This window comes from Aquarana catesbeiana, linkage group LG10 (assembly GCF_042186555.1).
Source record: "Aquarana catesbeiana isolate 2022-GZ linkage group LG10, ASM4218655v1, whole genome shotgun sequence".
In the NCBI taxonomy this organism is placed as follows: Eukaryota; Metazoa; Chordata; class Amphibia; order Anura; family Ranidae; genus Aquarana; species Aquarana catesbeiana.
The window spans coordinates 254,026,960-254,045,745 of record NC_133333.1 but is presented as its reverse complement, the minus strand read 5'-3'; the positions used below and the strand labels follow the sequence as shown (position 1 = coordinate 254,045,745).

Below are 18,786 nucleotides of genomic sequence, written 5' to 3'. Positions count from 1 at the left end.
CGCTGCCTCTAGACTATCTATAATTGATCTCCTGAGCTGCCTTGTTTTGCTGCCCCCAGTGGTGGGATGGTGGGGGATGTGGACCTCTCTCTCGGTTGGACCAGTGTAATGCCATTCAATTTGTTTTTACTACTTTTATTCAGCGACTGTACATGTATACCTTTTGAGCACGTACAGTTTAACCTATAAATCTGTTTGTGGTATCTCTGAAGAAGAAGATGGCTTTGAAACGCGTCAGTGCCTCTGTACTGGTTCAAAATCAATTACTGGCATGTTGTCTTGTAACTAACTATATGTGCTACTCACTATACTCCAGCAAGTCTTGTTTTTAATACTTTTGTACAATAAAACATATCTTTTAATTGTCCTAATGCAATGATTCTATATTGAGACATACACTATATTGTCAAAAGTATTGGGACACCTGCCTTTACATGCACATGAACTTTAATGGCATCCCAGTCTTAGTCCGTAGGGTTCAATATTGAGTTGGCCCACCCTTTGCAGCTATAACAGCTTCAACTCTTCTGGGAAGGCTGTCCACAAGGTTTATGAGTGTGTCAATGGGAATGTTTGACCATTCTTCCAGAAGCACATTTGTGAAGTCAGGCACTGATGTTGGATGAGAAGGCCCAGCTCGCAGTCTCTGCTGTAATTCATCCCAAAGGTGTTCTATCAGGTTGATGTTAGGACACTGTGCAGGCTAGTCAAGTTCCTCCATCCCAAACTAGCTCATCCATGTCTTTATGGACCTTGCTTTGTGCACTGGTGCGCAGTCGTGTTGGAACAGGAAGGGGCCATCCTCAAACTGTTCCCACAAAGTTGGGAGCATGAAATCTGTCCAAAATGTCTTGGTATGCTGGCGCCTTAAGAGTTCCCTTCACTGGAACTAAGGGGCCAAGCCCAACCCCTGTAAAACAACCCCACACCATAATCCCCCCTCCACCAAATGATTTTTGCCAATACACAAAGCAAGGTCCATAAAGACATCCTCGTAAGGATTGATGGACATTGCGGGACACTTTTTTTTTTCTTTCTTAACTAAGGAATTGTCAAAAACTGTCTGTTGTGGTTTTTACTTTTTGGCACTTTTTTTAGTGAATGAGTCCCGATACCCATTCACATAGGGGGGTGGGGCAGGGATCTGGGGGCCCCTTTGTTAAAGGGAGCTTCCAGATTCTGATAAACCCCCCGCCCGTAGACCCCGACAACCAATGGCCAGGGTTGTCCGGAAGAGGCTCTTGTCCCCATCAACCCCCAAAGCTCCTTCCTCATGTTGAGGCCACGTGGCCTGGTATGGTTGAGGATGGGGTTGGGGTCTCTCGCCCCCCCTATCATGACCTCCAGGCTGCATGCTTAGATAAGGGCATGGTATGGATTTCGGGTTGGACCCCCACGACAATTTTTTTCTATTTTGGCATGGAGTTCCCCTTAATATCCATACCAGACCCGAAGGGCCTGGTATGAACTGGGGGGACCCCACACCATTTTTTTCCTTAATTTTTCATCTTTTTTATCCGGGAGCTGGCAAAACATTACAGCCGCGAGCAATTTTAAATTACATTTTTTCCTTTAGAAATGTCATTTTGCTGTGACACTGTTCTACACATCGCACAGATGTGCCACTTTACAGACAGACTAAAGGGAGCCCCAAGGCACGATATTGAAAGGAATATTTCATTTTTATTGTTTCACTTTAAGCATTATTAAAATCACTGCTTCTGAAAAAAAGATAATTTTAAAAGCTTTTTTTTGCATTATTACATGTCCCCTGAGGCAGTACCTGTGCCCCCATACTTTTTTTATGGCAATAACTTGCATATAAGCCTTTAAAATGAGCACTTTCGATTTTTCATGTTCGTGTCCCATAGACTTTAATAGTGATCGCATTTTCACTAGAACTTTTTCCCTGTTAGCATGTTCTGGTGCAAATTTAGCTCATCCCTAATCATGACGTTAATTATATTTTAATTAACCTAGAACTGATTAAAATATATATGTTTTAAAACTGTGCATAAAATAGGGGGGGGAATGCACTATATAGATAGTGGTAAAAATATGGTCAGTTAAAATTAAAAATTTGCCAAAAAGCAGTTTAAATCAAACTCTTTTTTTAGGCCCCTAGGTGCTAATGATCCTAATTCGTACACCCACCAGGATTCCCCTTTACTAAGTGTTCTGATCTTATTTCTACCCCTCCAGTGCCTTTTATATTTTTCCAGTCCCCAGAATTTCATCCCCTGCACATGTAATATTCACATGCCTGTTTAAGCTTTTCCAAATGTGAGTGCATATACCGTATGTTGTATGGTTTGAATACATTTTTTAAAAAAATGATAAAGCACTATTGCAAGGTCTGATTGCTTTACATGTTATCGATGTGATTGGAGTTCACATGCAGCTACTAAGGAGGAAAAATACTTAGAGGAGAGTTCCAGAGGATTAACCATTTACAAGGGCACAGTTTTAAAGTACATAAGGTGAGGGCACATCCGGTGGAGGGAGCACAGGATTTTAATAGCATGCACAGAGGTGGATGATTGTGAATAGATTGTTTCATCTATACATTTGTTTTCATCATTTAGAAAGTGGACTGGCACATTGGTTTTACAAATATTTGATCTATTTATAAGGACATTTTATGGATTTATGTGATTCACTTTTATTCTAATATCACTTTGCACTTTATTTGTTCACATTTGTTTGCACTACATACATCCATTATGGGATATTCTTATGTATATAGAGGTACGCACTGCACCTATTTGTTATAATTTTTTTTTCACATATTTTAAGTAATTCCGCTGCGCTGAATTAGTATAGTAGCTCACAGGGTTTAATAAATTTATGGAAAAGGGGGAGGACATGGGAAGGAGGAGATGGGATGGAGGAGGTCATAGGAAGGAGGAGATGGGACTTGAGGAGGACATGGGATGGAGGAGATGGGATTAGAGGAAGACATAGGATGGAGGAGATTGGGCTGAAGGAGGACATGGGATGGATGCGATGGGACTGGAAAAGGGGGACTTAGGATGAAGATAGGACTTGAGAAACCCTGACTTAAAGAGACCATTGCCTACAAGACCTACAGAAATCCTCCTCAATGCACTTTATCAGCAGAACTTCCTAGGCTTGCTCTATTACAGCCAAAGCACATTATCAATATGGTTGCCTGGGACCCAAAAGCTCCCTTAATGGCCCTTCCAAACCGTCTGAGCTAAGTTTAAAGGCCATGAAGTGCAATATGTTTAGTTGTTCACTATGAGAGGACAATTACACATTAGTTGGGCCATCTTTAATATTGATTGGACCCTGGGCAAACATTTTCTTGGGGCCCCCCATGCAAATTTTCTCTCCAACCCGACATTCCAAAAAAGATACGTAAACTTATGTATTGAATTGTATTGTAACTGTACTGTCTGCCCTCATGTTGTAAAGCGCTGCACAAACTGTCGGTGCTATATAAATCCTGTATAATAATAATGATGATGGGGGGAGATAGAGGAGTCCAGGATGATGGGTGGGGAGGCTAGCGGAGTGCAGGATGATGGGGGGACAGATAGGAAAGTCCAGGATGATGGGGGGATAGGGGAGTCCAGGACGATTGGGGGTGAGAGATGGGGGAGTGTACTGTGAGGTGTTTGTATCATACAGGGCACAGAAAAAAATCAGCACAAGGGGCAGTACTTGCATATTCTCCCCCAAAGTAACAATCTATTGGTCACCTCTGCACACCACTTTGCTTACCTCTGCACCCTCATCTACAGTTCACCTCTGTACCCCCCTCTATCCACACCTCACATCTGTACCCCCCTCCATCCACAGCTCACCTCTGTATCCCCCTCCATCCATAGTTCACCTCTGTACCCCCCTCCATCCACAGCTCACCTCCTTACCCCCCTCCATCCACAGTTCACTTCTGTACTCCCCTCCAGTCACAGTTCACTTCTGCACTCCCCTCCAGTCACAGTTCACCTTTGTACCCCCCTCCATCCACAGTTCACCTCTGTACCCCCCTCCATCCACAGCTCACCTCTGTACCCCCTCCATCCACAGCTCACCTCTGTACCCCCCTCCATCCACAGTTCACCTCTGTACCCCCCTCCATCCATAACTCACCTCTGTGCCCCCTCCATCCACAACTCACCTCTCTACCCCTTCCATCCACAGTTCACCTCTGTACCCCCCTCCATCCACAGCTCACCTCTGTACCCCCCTCCATCCACAGCTCACCTCTATACCCCCTCTCCATCCACATCTCACCTCTGTACCCCTCTCCATCCACAGCTCACCTCTGTACCCCCCTCCATCCACAGCTCACCTCTGTACCCCCCTCCATCCATAGCTCACCTCTGTACCCCCCTCCATCCACAGCTCACCTCTATACCCCCTCTCCATCCACATCTCACCTCTGTACCCCTCTCCATCCACAGCTCACCTCTGTACCCCCCTCCATCCACAGCTCACCTCTGTACCCCCCTCCATCCACAGATCACCTCTATACCCCCCTCCATCCACACTTCACCTCTGTACCCCCCTCCATCCACAGCTCACCTCTGTACCCCCTTTCATCCTGCCATTCCCTGTCACTCCGGTCCGCAGCTCCTGTCAGAGGGAGAAGCAGGACGAGCGGGCTCGAGCACATGAAGCCCGCAGCTGTCCCGCTCTCTTGTCATATTGTGGCTGCCAATTGGAACAGCAGGGGAGAGGGGGATCGGCTGCACCCGCTACTCTGGGAAAACTGCAGGCAGTGCAGGGCTTAAGTGGCAGCTGCTTTGGGCCCCACAGCGATGACAGGGCCCAGGGCAGCTGCCCATTTTGCCCTGCGTTAAAGACGGCCCTGGTTGGGCATGTCTGTGATCCACGAGTGGGCACCTTGGACACTATGATAGCCCCAAACTGAACCTCATTCCTAGTCAGGAGTATATACCACATAGAGTGCAGGGGTCAGGAGTATGTAATACACAGAGGGAAGAGTTCAGGGGGGACAATTACTCACAGAGTACAGGGGTCAGGAGTAAATAGCACATATAATGTAGGGTTCAGGGATATTTAACTGTAACACACAGGCAAAAAAACAAAACAACAAAATATCACTGTAGCCCCCCGCCTTCCCCTCCAAGCACAAATCTTTCCTTACCCAAAGATCCCCACACCCTCTCTACTCCACAACCAATAGAGATCGCTAAAATGCAGCCACCACATCTAATGGCTGGTGAGCTGCGATATATTAAATTCTGTTTTTTGGATTTATTTATGCCTTAGGAGGCACCTTCCCCTGACCAGAGCACCAGCAATGACTAAATATAAAGGCAAAGAAACACTTTGAATTACTTTACTTTGCAGTTTATTATATGTAAAAGAACAGTAGAAAGTACAAGGTGCGCTCTCCAGGGATACAATATATATATATATATATATATATTGTCTACTTCATTAACAATTCCTACTGTACAATAAATACAACACAATAAATTATTTAGGTATAAAGCAGGCAGAGCAAAGTATGTACAAAATGAGAGATAAGCAGGACGCACAGCGGCCAAGTTATCTTAGGTAGCGTTATATATAATGCAGCAAACACCATCCACAGAAAAAAGAACAGGATACAACATTGCTTCATAACTTCTCTCTGCAGAGAGCATTGGGGGTGACGATATGACAAAGTCTCATGGTGCCGGGATGGTCGGTTCTCGGAGGGTTTACATCAGTTTCACTAAGATGCAGGAGAAGATCAGAGCAGACAAAGTCCAAGGCATGGAGAAACCTGGAACAACACACAAGAGATATTAGGAATGGAGCGGCTTCGTTTTTCTATGGAAGATCTTCTGATCAATTCTAGGTTTTGAAGGTGTATGTCCAACCAGAATGTTTGTTTCTTAACTTTTGCATAGCGTGGTGGCATTAGAGAGATTTACCCTCATTTACTGTCAAGGTGGCAATGGTTTTACCGGATAGGAATTGAGGGAAAATCTGCTACAAGGACACAGAGCAAAAAAAAAAAGAAACTGATAGGTACTTTGACCCTTTCGTACTGTACTCTGTTTGGTGAAACCATTGTCATTGGGACAGTAAGCAAAGGGAAATTTCTCTAAGATATCTAAGGTAGCATTAAAAGCCCAAAAGGGGTTCTTATCCTTCCTGACTATTTCCAAAGAAAAAAAATTGGGTGGATATACACTTTAAGGCTGGGTTCACACTTATCCGAATTGGATGTGGGTTTCCCCGCATTTAATTCGCATGACAGGAGAGTGTGCCTGGCTCTCAATGGAGCCGGTCCACACATCTCTGTGGAGGTCGCAGAACGGATTGCTCAGATGTCCTGTGCGTCTTTGGCTCTGTTTCAGGTCCGAATTCAAGAAAAAATCTGGGCCTGATTCATCCCCGAAACAGAGAACAGAGACGCACCGGACCCCTGCTGTGAGCCAAACTCCCACTAAGTGTGAACCCAGCCTAACAGAGAGATCCTCTCCATTTTAGATACCACCAAAAAACATTTAATACAAGATATACATCTATAATGCTGGTGTAACAGAACATTATGTGTTTACTAAAGACAGAACAGCCCAGATAGTAAGGATAACTTGCCACAAATTTGTGGTAGTGTTGAATTGTGAGTCTGTTAACTTGCTGCACATTGTCACTGGCAAGTTGTACACTTGCAGAGCACTTGAAGCACAAGTTCTAGTTTGAATTTTAGCCACAGTGCCCCCCTGTGGTGGGGGGACTTTTGTCCAACATAACTGAACCAGAATTTGCAGCAGATTTTCAGAATGTTTGCAAAGAAAGTTGATCTGGAGTCATGCAATGCGGATTTGCTGCAATTCTGCAACAAACTTGTGATGCCTGGCAAGTCTAGCAATAGTTTAGCAAGTCATTTTCAAACTTGCAGCTTAATTGCTTGCTATCTGGGAGAAGCTGTTTGCCTTCAGACTGTCTCTCTCTGATTGAAATTCTCAGTCAGTGCTGATAACTCTTCAACTTAATGCTTCTATAGTAAAACTAATATTGATAAATATTTAGATACATACTAAATGTATCTATAGAAATATATAGATAAAAAACCCCTCAGTGATTGTCATTGTTACAATTCGACAGATGAAATGGGGCAAAATGGGAAATGTTACATATCTCTTTGGGGGAGTTTACTATTTCTGTGGCCAGTAATAGGAATCTGCAAAGGGTCAAAAGGAGACAATATTTTTGCTTTGCATTTTTTAATGCGAGCAGTGTAAGCATCTGAATGTGACCTGGTATCAGCCCTTTGCAGGCCCTGTACAGCAGGGCCAGAGTGTGAGAAGAAGAAACAGGACAAAGACAGGGCACCATTAATGTGCCGCATGCATATGTGTTAACAAGGTACATGCTGACAGGAGGAGAGAGCAGAGTGAACAGGGAGATGACCTAATCAGTGTGAAAATGTAATGTTTTTTACTATCTGGAAATTTAGATTATTTCCTGGAATTCAGCTTTAACTCATGTATACTGGTGGGAGCTGCTGCTTTAAATGGGTCCTGATGTCCAAAGACCAGTAGAAGGGCCTCTTGATCATGCTGCACTGTAATTGGCTGCACAGCCCTGACAAAATCCATAGCCAATCCTACCAACTGCTGATTGTCAGCAGATGACTGTGAGCTTTTGGTGACAGCTCAGTCACAGTTCTGGGGGTGCCGGTGGAGAGCTCTCCAAACAAGACAGCAATGCATATATACAGGGGCTGGATGTTGAGGTCAACCTGCCCTACCCCCACATATAAAATTGCTGTAAAGGGGTTGAACATGTTTAGCTACATCACATTAAACCAACAAAATTCTCAATGTAAGGGATTACTTACCTCTAGCAGAACTGTTATCTAAATAGTAATAGGTATCAGCTGGAAAAAAAGAGAAACATATCTGTTAATTGGAGACCTCAACAGGACTGATACTCATTCTTCTGGATATATCGCATGATATTTACATTCACTGTAGGCTGAAAAAATTGTGTAGTGATCACCATAGAAGTCAAAGCGTTTGTAATCCCTGACTATAATCCCTAACAATGGGTAATTTGCTCCCTCTTTGGTCTGGTAAATATACGGGACACATGGAGCAATAAAGACATTTTTTTATTAGAACGGTTAAGGGTTAGAACTTCTGCAGGTTTTTATTGCTTTGTCCCCTCTGGGACATTATTCCTTACTTCCTGGTCAGGTGACAGGTATCAGACAGAAAAGGAAGTGAGGGAAAATCCCCCCCCCCCCCACCCCCCACAGGGAACAAAGACAGCATTTATAAATTGACAGAAGCTTTAACTCTTTTCCCACATTATCCAAAACAAAAAAAGAAAAGAAATGTTTTGTCTGGAGTTGGGATTTAATAAATGTGACTGCAGGAAAACAGAAAATTACTGCAACAAAATAGTGAACCTGAGATGACTTACATGCATCCAAAAAGATACTGACTCTTCCTGCAATGTCCGGGGAACCATCTGACTTGGATTGAGGGCTGCAGGTCTGTAAGGAAATAAAAGTAATTCAACAGAAATTTCAGACAAGTGAAATCGATGAAGATACTGTAAATTGTATCCAAGAAATACCCCAGCTATGCTAAAGTCACAACCTCCCTTATCTGTGTAATCCCCACAAAGGAAACAGTGGAGAATGCGGGCACACCAGGTTCTTCAATCACTCCAATGGTGGGACTTCCCTAGAATAGTTTGCATTTCCCCTTCACATTGGTTTCAGTCTCTCTAAGTCATATTTAACAATCACCTATTTATTCTACATTGTATCAGGGCAGCATGACACCATCAATTGTCTTTATTAGGGATGGTCATGAAACCATCAATTATCTTTTTTAGAGATGCACTTGGGTTTGGGCCAAACCCTAGCTCATCCCATCTTATGGCTGCAGCAGATGGGCAGAACTGTGAATTCTGGTGGTGGTATCTCAATATCAGAAGCCAGCATATGATTTTAGTCACCATTTTTGTGTAGAGTTGGCCAATAATTCAGCAACTGTGCTCATTACACACAGCAATGTTCTACCTTCTTGGTTAGCAGCAGAAGATCAGGTAAAGAAGAGGGAAGCCGGTATCTTTGATATTTAATTTTCAGTCCATAAACACCACCAAGCATCATAAAAAAGGCCGTGCAATAATTAGAAAGCCAACTGTGGACTTTGAGGCAGCTCAGTAGATTGAAAGTTAGCACTCTTGCCATGTAGCACTGGGGACCTTAATTTGAATGCCAGCCAAGGCATTATCTGCATGGAGTTTGAATGTCCTGCTTGTGTTGGTTTCCTCCAAGGACATGCAGGTAGGATATTTGGCTCCTGTCTAAACTGGTACTAGTATGTGTGTGTATGGCTAAAAAACCCTGCCCCCTGCTTCAGGCACAGAAACCATAGAACACCCTCTATGCGTATGTTGAGTCTTACCGAATTACAATCAGTAGTGCAGAGTGCAAGATCGGCATAGAGATAGACGGTGTTAGAACTGGTAATCTGGAAGACTTTCATAGGAAACCGAGATTCAGTGCCGACTCCATTGCTGTCAACTGTTAGCTGGTCAGAAGAAATTTGGCTAGATGGGCACCTGGATACAGAAAAACTTTCATTAGTTTTCAGTTACTGTAATCTAAAGATTAGAACACAATCCTGGCATATACCATTATATATATACTGTATATTATAGATGAACAATACATGGCATGTCTTCATTATTAATATGTATATAATAGCTGAACAAATTACATTGTAATTGGTGGAATCATTGTGCCATACACAAGAAATGAATACATGTGCTGTGACCCATAATTCCTCACACCTTCATGATTTTCTCCTTAATGCATTGAGACGAATGAAATACATCAATCTGCATGTTATTAAAGGTATTTCATCCAATGCTGACCAACACATTGCTGTGAACTGGGCCCATTGGAAACAATGGATTGCCAATGTGTTGGTCCTGTCTTGAGCAATGCAGCCCGCCAACAGGTGGTGTGAATGGGCCCTTCAATGGAAAACACATCAAGCAAAAATGCAAGTTTTAATTCAAACCTGCATTGAAATTTTCTATCATTTCAAAAGCGCTCTGTAGTTGAAACATTTATATTTTAATTAAGGTAAAGTGTGGGAAAGGGTTGGATCCCCTGCAGGGCTGCCTTAATAGCATCATGGACCCCTGGGCAAAGTAACACTCTGGGGCCCTTACCAGCCTGTCCAAAATCCTTGATAGAAGTAAAGCATAGTACTTTTAATAAAAATCGATTTTAAACAATAAGAAAACGTGCCATGAATCAAAGGCTAATCTACACATAAGGCACAGTACCAGGAGGGAAGCAGAAGGGCCGAGTTTAGGGAGGGAAGCAGAAGGGCAAAATACTGGGATCAGGAGGGCATAGTACAGGTTCCGGGGCGCTGCCCTGGACACAGCCATCCCGGGACAGCTTAGTAAAAAGCATGACTGTCCCAGCAAATCCGGGACGGTTAGCAAGTATGATGTTGCGCAGGATTATCATGGGGCCCCCGCGCCCCTGGGGCCCTTGGACAGTGCCCATGCATTAGGATGGTCCTGATCCCCTGTTAGGTATGTTTTGCTTGCTGTCTAAAGAAGCTGGGAACGCCATAAATAAAGATTGCTGGGTTGTTCACCATCATCACCCTATGGAGTCCAGCACCTCTACATAGAACCAAGTTCCCAAAGCCCTGATAAAGGTGGACTCCTTAACATCCCTGAATTATGTTGCCACTTTCCTATTCCCTAGTCTCTTTTCAAGGTTCGTATTGATGTCCGAAGCAAAATTTTCCCTCGCATCCAGTCCTGGTGACACCAAAAATACGGGGATATAAAATGATGGAAAATCTCTCCAGTGAGGACATAGACAGCAAGCGGTGTGGTGAAGCATAAGAACCTCTTTGCTGGTTTCTGTTGCAGTCTGTGACATACTGTATTGATGACCTTATCTCTTCTTATCTTATTTCTAGTCCTGGCGTCACAAGTATAGATCAATAACAAGAAAGTGCCTCAAAGTAGCTGCAGACACCTCACAAGGGTTCCAACCCTTCCTCCACTTTATCTAAAACTGAAAAAAGTTGACTTAAGTTGGGCTGTAAAGATGAACTCCGGGATTTATATCACTTTAGAAAGTTGGCTTGTCCAGATTAGTTCAAAACGTCATGCCAACCCTTCAGCAACATACTCCATAGACATTGTGAGTCTCAAGCCATGTATGGTCAGACTGACATTGTCAACATTGTCTGTGTCTGCAGGAAAGAAATTTGCTCCATCTATGGCCGGCCTTAAGGCCTTAAGGTTATACTGAGTATTGTTTTGTGTATTTAGTGAATTATTTCTGTAGTCAAAGTGTACAAAGAAGACACAGAACTGCTAACCCAGTGCACTGTGTACTTACCCGTTCTGAAGAAGATAGTACTTTTGGTCACTTGAATTGGTAGGAGAGGCATAAATATTCACCACTTTGAGTTTAAAGGTGTTCGCATCCAGATCTGGTACTCTCACTGAAAGGTAAATAATATCTTCCACCGTCAGGGTGTCGGAGTCTGAGAGAGCGGTCGTATATGTATTATCTTTAAAGGCCATCATTAAAGCTGCATAACTTGCATTTCCTGTAGGGCCGTTTATTACTGTGGTCCTGGAAAATAAACACACAACAGAAGGTTACCTACCTAGAAACCCTTGCAGGTATGTGGTCATGCATCAATAATGTTATACAGAGAATTGACATTTTTTACACTGTGGATAAAGAGCAAACCTATTAGATATCTTCATCGGCTCTGTGTATACGAATGGAAGCAATGAAGCTGATATACGATTTCAAATGCACCACAATGGTTTAAAATGAACGTTTATAAAAAATAAATATGCATTAAAATATTTTAAGAGAAGTACACCAAACACATTTTTTGTCCATACTTCTCTTGTGGGTCACAGGAGCGCACTTACTTACTCTCCTGTGACCCAGATTGCCTGCTATCAGCTGGAATGGCACAGCCTCTCTAGGCTCTGGAAAGTTCCTGACATTATTGTCAGGATCCAATCAACTGCCTGATTGACAGCTGGATCCACCTCTCAACATTTAGCTGAGAGCTGGAGCCAGCAGGACGAGCCTCCTCCTCTGCCTGATGCTCCTGTGAGTGCTGGAGGAGCAGAGCAGAGAGCCATGACAGACAGCCAGTCACCGCTCTCCACTAAGACCAGAACAAAAAACTGAGCAATAAGTAGCCATGTGATTGCTTAGTTTACGGTCTCAGAGCCGACAGGGGACCACTGCAGAATCACATTGATACTGCAACCTAGAGTATGTATGTTTATTTTTTTTTAAATCCATACTTCTCCTTTAAGTGACCTTGTCAGGTTGGAACAAACACAAGAAGAAACATTCCTGAAATAGAATAGGCATTAGCAGCCAATGTCTCCTACCTGTCCATTGGTCCAGTGCTGCAGCTTCCACCAGACTCTTCAGTATTCAACATTTCTGGACTGTGTCCCAGCGGATGCCATGGTTTATTCCTCTGACTCTGAAGTCACTACAGGACTCAGTAGAGTCTTAAGGAGAGGAGGAAGGAACCATGCAGCATGGCAAGGGAATGCACAAGCATTGAATGCCAAAGAGCCTCAAGGAGGCTGCAGCAATGAAGCACAGGGAAGGTAGGAAACAAAGGCCTTAAAAACTCTTCTATTGTTGGAACATTAACTCTCAGTTTGACATTATTACTTGAAAACACTTGGCCCACGTTGCTTACACCCACGTGTCCTCAGAAAGTTGAGCTCAGTTATATCTAAGCTTTTGTTTCTATTTTACTGAGGCTTGGCACAAGGGGTTTAACCCAACTTTTAACCCGTTATCTCTAATAAAGAGTGAATTGAATCTATTTTATATGTCTCAATAAACAGTGGTCTTAATTTTTGGTAGCATTGTTGCCGTTTAAAATCCCACCCTAGGGGGAATCTTTATTTTTCTCTCTAATAAAGAGTGAATGTACATTTTTCTATGTGATTTTTTGTCTGGATTCTTTAAGATTGTGCAATGCTGACATGTTAGACAACCTTTAGACAACCTTATGAGATTTGCTTTGATAATATATATATCTATAGATTTATAGATATATATACACCCATGTGTCCTCAGAGAGTTGAGCTCAGTTATATTTAAGCTTTTGTTTTTATTGAAGCTTGGCACAAGCCTAGTTTAGCACCTTTCTTTAAAAAGGGATTGAGGTCTTCAACAAGTAACTACAGACCTATAAGTTTAACATCTACTGTAGGGAAGATACAAGAATAGATGCTAGAATGCAATATCATAAGAGATCGCCAGCATGGATTCCTGAAAGTACATAATCATAATTACCCAATTATTGGGTGCAGTGTCACATTAAGAGTGACATTTATATTCAGCGGGTAAGAGCAGGAAATATTCATGACAACGTCATTTGTTATTCGGATTGGATCTGTCTTTCCAAATATATACAGCTGGTTTGTGTACATAACATGGGTTGCATTCATCTGTAGAGAGAGGAATCAAATAAGTCATTAAACAAGGTCAGAAAACTTACCGCCATACAGTAAACTGCACATTAGCAAATAGTTACTATTAATGTCAGCGTATTCTCTGACAAGTCAAAAAGGAAGTCTCCAGTTTTGTTAAGGCAGAACTCCAGCTCAAAACAACCAGATACAAATAAATAGCCCACCAAAAGATAAAATAACAAAACTAGCTTTACAATATTTAACTTCAATGCAGAGATTTCCCCCAGTGGTACTTTTGCCAAATGATGTCCTCAGTCTGATGGCCAGCATTATTCAACCCACTTTCTCGAACTCAAGGTCCCCTTGGACCCCCCACCCCCAGCCTGTGAATAGACAGTGAAAGGAGAAGCACAGGACTCATCACTCTGTTCTCTCCTCCTATCAAAATAATGGGGGGATTTATAAATGTACCAGGGCATGTTTTTCATTAATGCTATGAATGCATTAGGCTAAAACAAAAACTTAGGCTTTATTACTATTTAATGTGTTCTTCTGAGCCAGAGGTATGCAAGAAAAGTTTCTGGTTCTGGTTGTCGCTGTTTGGTTTTCTCTTCTTTTTTTTTTTTTCTTTAACATTCTGCTTAAAAATTTGTGAATCAGTACTGCTTGGACCTTGAAGAAGGGGACATACCCCGAAAGCTTGTCCTGAAAAATTGTATGTTAGTGCAAATAAAAAAAGTATCACGGACAGTACTCAATTTTCTCTGGTTCTGGTTGGAAATTTCTTTCCTTACAAAATGTATTTAAAAAAATACATAGAGGGTAAAACACTCTTCTGGGGGCAAAGACAATAATAAAGACATGACAAGCGTTCTACACCTTCTCTATTCCATTCAAACCCTAAATTATCAAATCTTTGTCTATACAGACTTTAATGTATCTGTTTTTACTTCTCTTGTATAACAAACAGTCAGGAGAACTTACCACAGGAACTGTGTTACAGTCAGAGGTTATCAATGGACGCTGAAGGGTCATCTCCCATATTCCATTCAGACTCTGCTTTACTGCGACACACTCGGAGTTGGTGCTGTTCAGCCTTATATCGGACGTATTATAACCATTTGCTTCCAACCAACATTTTGACACTTGTATATTGAACTTTGCTCCAGTACAAGTAAGATTTGGAGATGGAAGGCTTCCTGAAAAAAGAGTAAAATCCTTCAGCATTTCTGAGATGAGAAGGTGACGATGACGTGATTGATGTACATTATACACTATAGGGGTTTTCTATATATACCCAATTTAGGGTGGCAAGAGTGACCAGGGACTGGGGAGTAAGCTGCCACAGAGTCAAAGATTTAAATCCCAAATAAACTTCTAGTTTACATACAGTACATTGATTGTTGGTGGTCAGTGTAGTGCCCTCTTACATTGGTGATCAGTGTAGTGCCCCTTACATTGATGATCAGTGTAGTGCCCCCTTAAATTGTTGGTCAGTGTAGTGTCCCCTTACATTGGTGATCAGTGTAGTGCCCCCTTACATTAATGATCAGTGTAGTGCCCCCTTACATTAATGATCAGTGTAGTGCCCCCTTACATTGATGGGCAGTGTAGTGCCCCCTTACATTGATGGTCAGTGTAGTGCCCCCTTACATTGATGATCAGTGTAGTGCCCCCTTACATTGATGATCAGTGTAGTGTCCCCTTACATTAATGATCAGTGTAGTGCCCGTTACATTGATGGGCAGTGTAGTGCCCCCTTACATTGATGATCAGTGTAGTGCCCCCTTACATTAATGATCAGTGTAGTGCCCCCTTACATTGATGGGCAGTGTAGTGCCCCCTTACATTGATGATCAGTGTAGTGCCCCCTTACATTGATGATCAGTGTAGTGCCCCCTTACATTGATGATCAGTGTAGTGCCCCCTTACATTGATGATCAGTGTAGTGCCCCCTTACATTGATGGTCAGTGTAGTGCCCCCTTACATTGATGATCAGTGTAGTGCCCCCTTACATTGATGATCAGTGTAGTGCCCCCTTACATTGATGATCAGTGTAGTGCCCCCTTACATTGATGATCAGTGTAGTGCCCCCTTACATTAATGGTCAGTGTAGTGCCCCCTTACATTGACGGTCAGTGTAGTGCCCCATATATTGATGGTCAGTGTAGTGCTCCCTTACATTGATGATCGGTGTAGTGCCCCCTTACATTGATGATCAGTGTAGTGCCCCCTTACATTGATGATCAGTGTAGTGCACCCTTACATTGATGATCAGTGTAGTGCCCCCTTACATTAATGATCAGTGTAGTGCCCCCCTTACATTAATGGTCAGTGTAGTGCCCCTTACATTGACGGTCAGTGTAGTGCCCCATATATTGATGGCCAGTGTAGTGCTCCCTTACATTGATGATCAGTGTAGTGCCCCCTTACATTGATGGTCAGTGTAGTGCCCCCTTACATTGATGGTCAGTGTACTGGTCCCTTACATTGATGGTCAGTGTAGTGCCACCTTACATTGATGGTCAGTGTAGTGCCCCCTTACATTGATGGTCAGTGTACTGGTCCCTTACATTGATGATCAGTGTAGTGCCCCCTTACATTGATGATCAGTGTAGTGCCCCCTTACATTGATGGTCAGTGTAGTGCCCCCTTACATTGATGATCAGTGTAGTGCCCCCTTACATTGATGGTCAGTGTACTGGTTTTTACATTAATTGACATTGTAACGTTCCCTTACATTGGCTTTTCAGGCATTTTGATTCCAACATTGACTATATGTCCATAGATGGTCATTGTTGTCTCCTGAAAGACCCCACCCCTTTGTATATATCAGTTGTCCCCCACCAGATTTCTCTTTCAGCAGGAGTGAAGCAATGACTTATCTGAGAGGCAGAGTTTTCTCAAGGAACCTCATGCAACCTCCATGGAACCCGGGTTCAGAAAGTCTGGTATGGGGAGCACACAGGAGTCCTTTAGAAGCAGATAACTCTTTCTCGGGATTTGTCCTATACAGACCTCCCTAAGCCACAAATCTCGGTGCAAACTGTGATTGTTCTATTGGGAAAAGATAAGCTGCCTTCTGTGGGGTCTTGCCATGGTTTCTACTCCAGTCTCCATATTACTCACAGCAGTCCAAGTGTACATGTTTATGCGACAGCCAGCCTGCAGACAGTCAGATTATACCTCTACTATCCACCAATCAATATTTTAACAGCCGGGTGTAAATGGGACATAACACTTTCCCACTATGTACTATGTATGTTACATGGACCTCATATGGTTTATGGGAAAATGCAATATTTGGTTTCAATAGGCATGAGATCCGTTGTAAACATTGTATTATATACCATACCTGGTGTAAATGTGTAGAAAGTTGAATTGCACTGGCAGGCAGTATTAACACTGTTACAAATCTCATCAGTAGCACAGGTTTCCATTCCACAGGTCAGAGACGCAGCCACTGGAGAGACAGAAAAAAAAACATGAAAGTACATCCTGTGTTCCTGTGTGGAAGTCTAAACAGATCTCAAATCCATCTACTATGTAATACAAGGATCAAAATAAATAAATCAGAGATCATTTCCTGGTTTCTTTCAAAGTGCTCCAAACAATCCAATTTGTGTCAAACTGCTGCAACTTGTATCCAAATGTTCCAATATACAAACTTGTTTCAAAAGTGTTACAATTCGTAAACAAAGTGCTCCTCAACCCTCTTCCCCTGTGTTCATTAGACATGTGCACTGTTCGTTTTCATTTTAGTTTCATTTGTTTTGTTTTTTTCCGTTTTCGGGTAAATTCAAAAATTTGTAATTTCATAAATGCGAAAATTCGGAATTTCGGAAATCCGCATCTAAACAAATGGAACAAATCTAATTAATAATAAATAATAATAATAAAACTTTTTTTATTATTATTGGTATTATTATTAATTTGTTACATTCCATTAGTTTAGATACGGCATTCGTTATTTTGGATAATTCTTAACTTTGGATAAATTCGTATTCGTTACATTCTCTAACAGCCACATTTGAAAGGAAATTCCAATACCTATAATTTAAAAGTTAGTCATTATTTCAGATTTTCAAATTTTTGGGTTTTGGGATTTTCAGGAATTTCGAATTTACGAATTCACAAATTTTTTAATTTATGTATTTTCAAATGTACAAATTTTCAAATGTACGCATTTACAAATTTTCTAATATGCAAATTTACGAATACTCAGGAAAAAATTGTTACACGGGTTTTCGTTAATTTGGATGTTTCCGAATTAAGGAATTTGTCAAAATTTGTTAAAAAACAAATTCGGAACAAAATGAATTGCACATGTCTAGTGTTCATGAATAAGACGAGGTTCACATATATGCTGGTGTGGGAACGTGTGTAAATCACAGGCAATCCGGCACCAGCAGGCAAACCACACTGCTATTTAGCAGACGCACGGGGTTGCCCTTACATCTTTAATTCATTTTGTTATACCTGTTGATCCTGCCAGAAATGTAGTACATTCTTGTGTATGCTGTAGTCTTATCTCAAACAGTGTTATCAGTTCTGCCAAGTTTTCATGTGTGAGACCCCCTACAGCTACAGAGACCCCTTCCTCCTATGTTATGTGGATGAGGAAAGGTGGAGGTGTTTTGTGGTCCTAAGGCAATAACACTGCTTGTTCATAGACACAATATGGTGAGAGCGGGCGATGTAACAGGAAGGCTGGCAGGATCACTAGGTGAAAATATGTGAAAAAAGGCTGAAAAAAGAAAACTAAAGCAGCTGCCACTAAGGACCAGCACGCTGCAATATATTATATTTTAATTAATTATATTTTAAATTAATTAATCATTTTTTTTTGTTCATTTGCCCTTCCCGGATCATACCCGCCAATTTCTGGGCAACGATCGTTGTCTCTGTATTCCAGATGTGTTATTAAAGGATAAAAGGAGACAAACTTCACTCACCCGCCATGACAGCGCACAGTACAGATAGCAGTAGTGTTGTCTTCATGATGATCAGGATCCCTAGAAAATACATCCTATATGAGTAACCAATTTCTGTTTGCAATTTAGCAAGTAATAATAATAATAATAAAAAAAGTCCTACAGAGTTTCGCATTATTTTTTATATAGTTTTATACAGTCAAAATAAGACAAAACAAATACAAATTAAAAAAAAAAAAAAAACACCAAACATCTATATGTTACAATATTTATATATGTAACATACTAGACTTATCAATATTTGATCAGGATTTTTTTTAATACTGTATATATAAATATATATATATATATATATATATATATATATATATATATATATAT

At 41.7% G+C, this 18,786-nt stretch overlaps 1 protein-coding gene across 1 annotated transcript; it reads right to left on the bottom strand.

Annotated features, from left to right (window-relative positions):
• Positions 1 to 5,702: 5,702 nt before the first annotated feature.
• LOC141109918 (uromodulin-like) lies at positions 5,703 to 18,433 on the bottom strand. The gene is made up of 9 exons (XM_073601172.1): positions 18,427 to 18,433; positions 16,827 to 16,934; positions 14,455 to 14,669; positions 13,352 to 13,506; positions 11,396 to 11,635; positions 9,420 to 9,576; positions 8,422 to 8,494; positions 7,835 to 7,873; positions 5,703 to 5,767 (listed from the first exon to the last, which is right to left on the bottom strand). The coding sequence occupies exons 1-9, from the start codon at positions 18,431 to 18,433 to the stop codon at positions 5,703 to 5,705; spliced, it is 1,059 nt and encodes a 352-aa protein (XP_073457273.1).
• Between the last annotated feature and the right edge of the window lie 353 nt (positions 18,434 to 18,786).

What these genes read in the sequence shown, in the direction of transcription:
- LOC141109918 (XM_073601172.1), bottom strand. An exon ending in TACTATCTTCTTCAGAACGG is followed by an intron (nt 9,577 to 11,395) that starts GTAAGTACACAG and finishes TTCTGTATCCAG; the next exon opens with GTGCCCATCTAGCCAAATTT. An exon ending in AGATAACAGTTCTGCTAGAG is followed by an intron (nt 5,768 to 7,834) that starts GTAAGTAATCCC and finishes GTGTTGTTCCAG; the next exon opens with GTTTCTCCATGCCTTGGACT.